Raw genomic sequence first — 10,533 nt, 5'->3', positions numbered from 1 at the left:
GACAAGAGAACACACGTCAGCCTAGCCAAATCGCAGGACGCGAAAGCAAAAGCAAAAGCAAGCCGCTCGGACGCGCCCTGACTCAGTCTTCTTACCACACCGAAACAAACCAATGCAGTTTTACCCTTTCCAGCTCCGCAGCTGGCGTTCGGATCTCGCGTCGCCCAGTTCAGCGAGAGCGCGAGCGGCCCTCGTCGAGCCCATCCATCCATGACGCGGACGGGACCTCAGCCGAAAGCCAAAACTGGCGTCGCGCCCTCCGTCCCTTCCGTATAAACCACCACCCTTCTCCACCCACAGCTCCCTCTTCCATTTCCTCCCCCGTCGTCTCGCCACTCGCTACACCCCAAAAACCCCACGCGCTCTCGACGCCTCGTCGCCACGCCGGCGAGAGGAGCGCGCCCACCCCCGTGCCTATATAACGACGCCGGCCGGAGCTGAGGTACCCTCTACCCGTCCCTTATCCGCTCGCCCAGATCTGCCTCTGTTCCACGCCTCCGTCACCGCCGCATCGGGCGCGATCCCGCCGAGGCCCAGGTTAGCTCCTGCTCCTTGATCCGATGCGCACGTCTGGTCTCGTGGCGGCTTGGGCGCGTTAGCTCGCAGATCTGGGCGTTTAGGACCGCTTCTCACCCCGATCTATGCGTTGTGGGCTGTGTCCCGCGGTTGATTCGACGCTGTGCGGCCCTGCTCTCATCGGGGTCCGCTCGCCGAGGTCGGAATTCTCCGAGATCGCGCGTGTTTATGTTGTGCCAGTGCCAGATCTGCGCGTGCGTGTACGGTCGCAGCTCTGCATGGCTGTTCCTGTTGCTCGGCGCAGAGGGGTGGACTTTGGATTAGATTTAGCACTTTTGGATTTGGATTTGGATTTGGATTGCTGAGCTGCTCTGCCCGCGCTTTTGCGCTGTCGTAGAAAGGTGTCTGGGTTTGAGTGACGCCGTGACCCCTGGGGCGGGTCGTTGGACTCTTGCGCGTATTTGGGGCTATGTGTGGGCCAAATCTTTCGTGACCAATTTTTTCCATGTTTCACTTTAGAGAAACCTGATCGTGCTGAATAATTCCTGTGTAGGATAAAAGCAAGATGTCATGGCCTGTCTACCTGTGTGCACTTTACACTGATGATATTTCAGTTTCCATTTCGATATGTGAAAAAACACTCCTGCCGTGTTGGTTTTAATTGTTTGACAAGTGGAGTGACGGGTGTTGTCTGACCATAAATATAAATATGGTTAGCGGAATTTGTTTTTTTTTGTTTGTATTCTAAGGGAAGCATTTCATGTGAAAACTGAGATTGTTCCACTTAGGTGTCTCATATATTTTCCATTTTCGTCATTTTAGCTACCTATGGAAGGTAAAAATGCAAATATTGGAAAAATGCGAGTTGCCGAATATGATAGGAAACAAGACTGAGGTAGGTTACATTATCTAATAATAAATGACCGTTTCTCCTTTTGATTGCAGGTTATAAGCTGGTATCATGGCGTCCAACACAGAAGCGTCAGGATGGTTCAGGGGTAAGGTGAAGGCTGTGACATCTGGGGATTGTCTACTGATCATGGGGAGCTCAAAGGCTGAGATCCCACCTGAGAAGTCCATCACCCTGTCCTACCTTATGGCCCCAAGGCTGGTAAGATCAATCTGCACTTGATGAATTTTCTTGTCGGTAATGCACAATATTCGTTGCCTTTTCACTTACTCTCAGTTTTCATTTGTTTCATGAATCTGGTGGAAGTCATTGGGTTACTCTAGACAAACTAGGTTACTAGGTTTTGAAGTTATGCTTGAGGACTAAATGACTAATGAATGTGGGCAATTCTCAAATTGTTTTTTGGTTGCATTTTGTTACGAAATTTTGCTCTTGGAACTATGTACTCAGTATCAATTGTAGCTTCTTGATATTCTACTCATTTCTCTAGTTTTCATTTTTCGCTTGTTTATTCATGGTGTTCTAGGCTCGCCGTGGTGGAGTTGACGAGCCCTTTGCATGGGAAAGCAGAGAGTTTCTGAGAAAACTTTGTATAGGGAAGGTGCTACATTTGAAAACTCTCATATCATTCATTGTATTCTTCTTTTTTTTTGGACAATTCAAAAATATAATCTGCTGTTACAGGAGGTCACATTCAGAGTGGATTATACAGCCCCTAATATTGGACGAGAATTTGGAACTGTTTATCGAGGCGACAAGAATGTTGCATACTCAGTAGTTTCTGCTGGATGGGCAAGGGTAAGAACCATTTTACTTTCATATTTGAGTATCTTTATCATATTTTACAGATGCGTTACTGTATTGTAGTAAATTAGATGCGTTACTGATTTATTCTTCTATTTGCTTAATCAGGTAAAGGAGCAAGGTCCCAAGGGGGGCGAACAAAACCCTTACCTTGCTGAGCTGTTGAGGTTGGAGGAAGTTGCCAAGCAACAGGGTGTTGGTCGTTGGAGCAAGGTTAGCAATTTCTCATCTCTTGTGGTCAACTCATTTTGTATTGCATGAGATATGCTTTTCTTGATTTTGCTGTTGTATGCTTCTTATCTACATTCAGGAACCTGGTGCTGCTGAAGAGTCAATAAGAGATCTTCCACCATCTGCAATTGGTGAAGCAAGTGGTTTTGATGCAAAGGGTTTTGCGGTTGCAAATAAAGGCAAGAGTTTGGAGGCCATTGTTGAACAAGTTCGCGATGGCAGTACTGTTCGTGTGTATTTACTCCCTAGTTTCCAGTTTGTGCAGATATATGTTGCTGGAGTACAGGTACGCTACTCATAATTTGGTGTTGTTTTCTTTATGTTTATACGAAGTAAATATTAATTAAAAATAAATCTAGGCTCCATCAATGGGGAGACGCCCATCGGCACCTACTGTAATTGCTGAAACCGATGATACTGCTAATGGCGTGAACGGTGAAGATTCTGAGGGAACACCTGCGCAACTGACTACAGCACAAAGACTTGTTGCTTCTGCAGCTTCTGCTGAAATTTCACCAGATAGGTATGGAAGAGAAGCCAAGTACTTCACAGAGACTAGAGTTCTCAACAGAGATGTAAGCTATCTCTTATTCTGATCTTCCTCTATTCCCTTGGCATGAATAATTTGTTTTTGTTACTTGGCCTAACTTTCCCTTATAAAAAAAAAATCCTAGGTGCGTATTGTGGTGGAAGGCACAGACAGCTTTAGTAATATAATTGGTTCTGTGTATTACCCTGATGGAGAGACTGCAAAGGACTTGGCCCTTGAGCTTGTCGAAAATGTATGGCCAATATCTATCCATGTAGTTTCTTTTGACTATGCATGCTATCAGGCATCATCAAGTAACTTAATTAAACTGTTAAATATGATTGCTTTCACATTCTTAAATTGTTAAATCTTATTGCATTAAAAATTTACATGCCAACCTTTGTGTTACAGGGGCTTGCAAAGTATGTTGAGTGGAGTGCTAATATGCTTGATGTTGAAGTAAAAATAAAGCTCAAGAACGCAGAACTTCAGGCTAAAAAGGATCAATTGAGAATCTGGACAGGGTTTAAGCCACCGGTGACAAACTCGAAGCCCATTCATGACCAGAAATTTACTGGAAAAGTGTGTCTTCTGTTCTCAGATGATAGTGTGTATTCATCAATATTCACATAATTGTTTGATACTAACTGTTTTTTTTCATGTTGATCTCTTCACAGGTGGTAGAGGTTGTAAGTGGGGATTGTATTATTGTGGCTGATGCTGCTGCTCCATATGGCAGTCCTTCAGCTGAACGTCGGGTTAATCTGTCAAGCATTAGGGCTCCTAAGTTGGGCAATGCTCGTACAGATGTGAAGCCTGAACCTTTTGGTCGTGAATCTAAGGAGTTCTTGCGTACGAGGTTGATTGGCAAGCAAGTATGTAGATGGGGGCTTGTGACAATCTGGCTGAAGTTTTTAATTCATCATAAACAGTTATTCTTAGTAGAAAATAGATTGAGTTTCACCCCATTTTTTCATTTTTAGGTGGCTGTTGAAATGGAATACTCTCGAAGGATCAGCACTGTGGATGGACAGAGTGCTGCTCCAACAGCAAACATGGCTGATACGAGAGTTCTAGATTATGGTTCAGTTTTTCTGGGTTCGCCATCACAGACTGATGGGGATGACATATCTTCTGCTCCGAGCTCTGCCAGCCAGCCTGGAGTTAATGTTGCTGAGCTTTTGCTCTCACGAGGTTTTGCTAAAACATCTAAACACAGGGATTATGAGGAAAGGTCGCACTATTATGATGCTTTGTTAGCAGCTGAATCACGGGCTGAGAAAGCAAAGAAAGGAGTGCATTCTCTAAAAGAATCTCCTGTGATGCATATAACAGATTTAACAACAGTAAGTGATGTTCTTTTATTCCATCAGTTCGATTTTGATATTTTCTGCATCATTCATTAACCTATTAGTGTGGTCCTTGTATGGATAGGTATCTGCAAAGAAGGCCAAAGATTTCCTTCCATTCTTGCAGCGGAACAGAAGGCATTTGGCCATCGTTGAATATGTTTTCAGTGGCCATCGATTCAAACTAACAATTCCTAAGGAGACTTGCAGTATTGCCTTCTCATTATCTGGTGTTCGGTGTCCTGGTAAAGGCGAGCCATACTCAGATGAAGCTATTGCTTTGATGAGGAGAAGGATACTACAACGTGATGTGGAGGTACAACTTTAGCTGTCTCTTTTGGTTCTTCCATTTCCTCATTTTCAGTTTCTGAAGGATGCAAGTGGCACGCAGATAGAGGTTGAAGCAGTTGATAGGACAGGAACATTCATAGGTTCGTTGTGGGAGTCCAAGACCAACATGGGCTCTGTACTTCTGGAAGCTGGGCTCGCCAAGCTGAGTTCATTTGGCTTGGATAGGATCACAGATGCTTATGTCCTAACAAGAGCTGAACAGTCTGCAAAGCAACAAAAGATTAAGGTAACCTTTCATTTTTCTCCCTGAGCTGTAAAAAAGGGAAAAACAATTACTGACACTTAACTTTTCAAGATATGGGAGAACTATGTCGAGGGTGAAAATGCTTCCAACGGATCCACACCTGAATCTAAACAAAAGGAAATTCTCAAGGTTTGTTCACGAAGGATATTTTTGAAGCGCACTCCATTTATTTGGGTGGAATTAACTTCTTGACTGACTCTATTTAGGTTGTTGTCACGGAAGTTCTTGGTGGTGGGAAGTTTTATGTTCAGACAGTGGGTGACCAGAGGGTGGCTTCAATTCAACAGCAGATTGCATCTTTGAAACTTAAAGATGCGCCAGTCATTGGTGCTTTTAATCCTGTGAAGGGAGAGATAGTCCTCACACAATTTAGCCTTGACAACTCCTGGAACAGAGCTATGGTATGTGTACAGTTACTAAATGTGTATGATGAAGTCAACTAATCTTTATGGGCCAAGTCAATAGTTGAATTCTGTCTTACTAGCTTATACCCTAGGGCTCTATACTGAAATTTCTTCTCCTATGGCCACTGTAAGTTTGATGATTCTAAAATAACCCATACCAGTTATTTTGGTTGTTAGCACCTTGATGAGTGCGTTCTGTCTCATCTTTTCAAGTTTTTATGGAAATTACATCAGAACTTTACACATTAGGACTAGGCAGGCCTTCTCATGGTATCTAATAAATATGGGACCAATAATAAACCCCTCTGTTGGTTCCCATAATTTCCTGTTTCATAAAGAACTCCCTTGTGGCACTGCACACCCAATTTGTCTAACAACAGGTGTTTGCCTATGTGGTTGTTGATGAATTACAACATTATTCGTTTTTATCAACAGAATGCAAGTGAACATGAGATGAATAGTATGGATAGAGAAAGCTAACTTTCAATATTTATTTGTTTCAGTGTGCCATGTAAATTAGTTAATATATTATCACTGGTATTAGAAACCGATTACTCTTGCACATTTGCAGGATGTCCTGACCAAAGTCATGTTTATGTCTGAATTTTCTTATCACAACATAGCTTTATACTTTATGCTCGAATTGCCATTATTAGCTCCTGGTCATTCTAGAAATTTTATTATTAAGTCTTCATGTGGTTTGTGCAGATTGTTAATGGACCTCGTTCTGTAGAATCTCCGAACGACAAGTTTGAAGTATTCTATATTGACTATGGCAACCAAGAGGTGGTTCCCTACAGTCGTCTACGACCTGTGGACCCATCTGTTTCCTCGTCTCCTGCTCTTGCTCAGCTATGCAGCCTTGCTTTCATAAAAGTGCCCAGTGTTGAGGATGACTTTGGTCAGGAAGCAGCAGAGTATCTAAGCGAATGTTTGCTGAGTAGCTCAAAGCAATTTCGGGCAATGATCGAAGAACGTGATGCTTCTGGGGGAAAATCAAAAGGACAAGGAACCGGAAATGTTCTCATTGTTACTCTTGTTGATGCGGAGACAGAAAGTAGCATAAATGCTACCATGCTTGAGGTTTGTGCTACTGACTGCTTTGATGCTGACGGATACGACTGCTTGCTAGTACATAACTTTTGCTCATGTTTGTATTCGAATTCAACTGCTTGCTAGTACATAACCTTCTCTCATGTCTGGTAGAACATCCCTACTGCTCCTGTTTGGACACAAATAGCTGCTTACTAACTAGTCAGCAAAGATATAAATGCCACGCAAAATGCCTATAAACATATAACACACATTACTTACTACTACAGTACTAAGTAAAGAAATATATGTTCATTTGTTGACAGACGATGTGATCAATTTCTTCGAAAACTTATGTGAAAAGCTGTATTATGGCTATTTGGCCAGGAACATGTGTTATTTCTAACATCACCTACTCTCCCTGCATTTACAGGAAGGGCTTGCCCGGCTTGAAAGAAGCAAGAGATGGGACACTAGGGAGAGGAAGACAGCTCTCCAGAACCTGGAACAGTTCCAGGAGAAGGCAAAGAAGGAAAGGCTGCGGATCTGGCAGTACGGGGATGTTGAATCGGACGATGACGAGCAGGCCCCAGCTGCAAGGAAGCCTGGAGGTCGTCGGTAGACTGGGCATAAGGCTTGCAGTCTGGCATGCTATGAAAGTTTTGGACAACCCCCAAATGTGGGACTCTGCCGTGAGTTATAGATGAAAACTTAGACTGAGGGGGTACCTTATTTATTCGGTTAGAAAAGAGAACTTAGCGAGGCGAAACTTTCTCGGTTTGAGCACTTTTGATATTCCGTTTTTACACCGTAAGCTTATAAGGTTAAAGATACATTGTTTTTTTTCTCTGAAGTCAATAAGGTCGTGTCTATGCGCTGCGGTTCTTTGTAGTCAGAATATAATATTGAGAAGTGCAGTGAATTAAAGTTAAGGATTGCATTCAATGATTCCAGTGCCCGTGCGGTGAGGATCTCTCTCATACGCATTTACTGATTGCACCGTTGATTGATACTCCCAAAGGAGTGTAAGGGCCTGTATAGATTCCAAAAAAATTTGTGCAGTACCGTTATATCGAATCTTGCGGCACATGTATGGAGTATTAAATGTAGACAAAAAAAAAAAAACTAATTGTACAGTTGGGTGAGAAATCGCGAGATGGAACTTTTGAACCTAATTAGTCTATAATTAGACACCAATTATCAAATACAAATGAAAGTGCTATAGTAGCCAAAATCCAAAAAATTTTGGATCTAAACGGGGCCTAACTACGGGTGCGTGCCATCAAAAGTGGCTCATGTTTTGATCAAATTTTCAGTGAATACTATTTACATTTATGGCTTTAAAATAATTTATTATAAAAATATATTTTATAATTAATCTAATGATATTTATTTGCTATCATAAATGTTTATCTATAATTGATCAAATTTAAGATACTAAAGCATGATACTGATACTGTGTTAGAATTGTATCATATTGTGTTAGAATTACGTTCTTTCCTCCACGGCATTCTTCTCTGGCGAAATGGCCAGTATTTGCAGTACATACTTCGCCTGTGCTGGCGCTGTTGCTTGCGGCTACTCCCTCTGTTGGAGGTTAGGTTCGGATGATTCTACATTGATCCGTCAATCGAAACCCATCCTTATTCAAACTTTAGATACTTTGATTAATGAAACCGTATCATTCTCATATTTTCATGACGGAGGTAGTGCGTATTATAAAATGGATGGAGTAGTACGGTCTATGTTGCACGAGACTGAGCTTAGAATTCGTAGTTCTAGCTTACATCGTTGATACAGAGCGCGCCAAGCGAGACTTGGGCCATGCCTCCTGCTCAACCTCTACTTGCATCCTCAGCTGCTCGCGAAACCTCTGGATGAACTCCTCGGCCAGACCGTCAACGTCTAGCGCCGCCATGGCCTGAGGTGAGCGCTCCGGCTCCGGCGACCACCCTCCGTCCCTCCGTGTGACAATGGTCCCCGCCAGCATCTCCGTTGCTTGCTTGGCGCCGATGCACGGCGGCAGGCGCCGTTGGCGACGTGGACGTCGTCCTTTCACGGTCAGAACATTGACAGGTGTGGTCGTGCACGAGAACTCGTAGCTGCCCCTGAAGTAGTCGTCGTCGTCCGCGGGTCGATGCGCGCCGACGGTAAGACCTTCCCAGAGCTCCCTGCACTTTGCCATGGATAGTGGTCGTAGGAGGTCCCTCACGGCGCTCGACAGCTTCCCCATGGATAGTTGTCGCTGCAGCTTCATTGTCTGAAGAACAGATGAAAAGATGCAGTGGCAAATGAAGCAAGAAGAACAAAGACACTACTAGCTAGAGCATGCAATGGCTTGCGAACAGCAGGGGAGTGTAGTATTTGTAGGGTTTACGAGTCAAAAGCTTCGAGTGGAAGGTGGCGGAGCAGGAAAGTGTTGGAACATTAACGTGACAGGAACATTGCTTGCAGTTGCAGATTATGTTCACCGTGCCATTTCATTGTTAATTTCGTGGAAGCAGAGGAAGTTCCTCGGAGAAGGCTAATGTAACGAACATTATATTAAACGAGATCTTGTGTGTTTATTCTAAATTATAAGATGTTTTAGCTTTTCTAAATACATATTTTTTGTTAGCACTAAGATATATATTATATCTAGATACATAATAAAAACATGTAACTAGAAATACAAAATGTCTTGTAATTTGAAAACGGAGGAAGTTTTACTCAAATTACAACTATTTTTTTTTGTGTCCTGAGCTCCATATGTGCCTCGATCAAATTGACACAGTACAAAATTGGTACATAAAAGCAAGTGCTATAGAAGTATAGTTTGAGATGCAAATAAATATAAAAACTGTATGAATCACAATGTCTTTATGACGTTTAAGAAAATTGGCCGAAGCCCTTTAGCAGTTTTCTCTTTTTTAGATAATAGATCAAAATTCCAGCCTATACCATCTAGAGATGGTATACAACTGTAGTCATAATACAAACCCAAGCCATAAGTCCCACACTCTCACGTCTAAGCGAGATAAGAAGCAACAAGATTCAGGCCATCGGCTAACAAGGCAAAAAAAACTAAACTCCAATTCAATTCCTAAAGTTCCAACCAAACTTTGCAAAGACTGCCATAATCAACGTCTCCCATCTTCTGAAACCATTCTTGATCAGCTGTCGCTCCTCCTCCTTATACAGTAGGGTCACTATCGGATCCAGTATGTCTTATCTCTAATTAATTACAACACAAAACCTCATTGTTGCTATTTTGTATTTTTTTACCATATCAGTTAGTTTTTTTTGTGAATATTTCTTATAGTATTATTTAGGACATTGCCTTGTTCGCTTGGGCTTGTTTGGCTTATAAGCCGTACTTTTTCAGCCAACGAATATTATTTTTCTCTCACACTAAATCAACCAATAATACTTTCAGCCATCGCTTAAATCAGCCAAACAAGCCCAAGCGAACAGAGCGAATATGCAAACCTCATCATTTCCCTTGCTCTTTAGTTTTTCACAACTACTAGTAACTTAATCGGCTCCTTTGCACACCGTTTTGAGGTGGTGAAGGGCAGGAGATTTGGGACACACCTCAGCCAGTCAGCAATGTCAGCTCAGAACACACGGCCATATATTTTTTCTACCAATACAAGTCTCCTTCTCCACGTATTGACGTATACAGATATTTTTGTCCTTCATACAACAGATGCTATCACCATCAAGCTGAACAATGTCGGACTACGTTTTCTCCAGTAGCACACAATACACAATAGCTTCAGTGCGTTCACAGCGTCCATTGGCCGACCAAGTTGTAGCTATGCGCGTAGAAACTCGCTTGCACTTTCTCTGCTGATGTGTGTATGTGTAGGTCGCACGGTGATCCTGAAAGGGACAACCGGTGTGAAAAAGCAGTAACATGATGTGGTGAATAGTTTAGTTATTTAGGTGCTGTCGGCACTGTAAATTGCTACGGTTCTTCTTTCTCTATCTATATAGAAAATTGCAATACAAACACTGCATGCATGGAATCAACCGAAGTGCATCTTACTATAGAGGCATCTGCAAATTGAGGTGTTTGTATAAATTGGATTTGTAACAACAGGAGGCATTTTACTATAGAGGCATCTGCAAATTGAGACGCCTCTACGGTCACATCCAAATCGAGCTGCCTCTAGAAATGC

At 42.6% G+C, this 10,533-nt stretch overlaps 1 protein-coding gene across 2 annotated transcripts; it reads left to right on the top strand.

The window, feature by feature from the left end:
* The first annotated feature begins 205 nt into the window (after positions 1 to 205).
* LOC136467100 (ribonuclease TUDOR 1-like) lies at positions 206 to 7,315 on the top strand. 2 transcript variants are annotated; one of them, XM_066465647.1, is made up of 17 exons: positions 206 to 442; positions 1,462 to 1,627; positions 1,953 to 2,027; positions 2,111 to 2,224; positions 2,339 to 2,443; positions 2,541 to 2,747; positions 2,821 to 3,036; positions 3,136 to 3,243; positions 3,402 to 3,572; positions 3,668 to 3,865; positions 3,974 to 4,336; positions 4,425 to 4,655; positions 4,731 to 4,916; positions 4,986 to 5,063; positions 5,141 to 5,335; positions 6,047 to 6,421; positions 6,804 to 7,315. In XM_066465647.1, exons 2-17 carry the CDS (start codon positions 1,478 to 1,480, stop codon positions 6,990 to 6,992), a joined length of 2,961 nt encoding a protein of 986 aa, XP_066321744.1. In that variant the 5' UTR covers positions 206 to 442; positions 1,462 to 1,477; the 3' UTR covers positions 6,993 to 7,315. The 2 variants fall into 2 exon arrangements, with proteins under 2 accessions (XP_066321744.1, XP_066321743.1); XM_066465646.1 differs by having other exon boundaries at positions 207 to 537.
* Positions 7,316 to 10,533: the final 3,218 nt, after the last annotated feature.

Source organism: Miscanthus floridulus, chromosome 7 (genome assembly GCF_019320115.1).
Source record: "Miscanthus floridulus cultivar M001 chromosome 7, ASM1932011v1, whole genome shotgun sequence".
Classification (NCBI taxonomy): domain Eukaryota; kingdom Viridiplantae; phylum Streptophyta; class Magnoliopsida; order Poales; family Poaceae; genus Miscanthus; species Miscanthus floridulus.
Note: the sequence above shows the minus strand (reverse complement) of the source record. Positions and strands in the feature narration are given on the sequence as shown.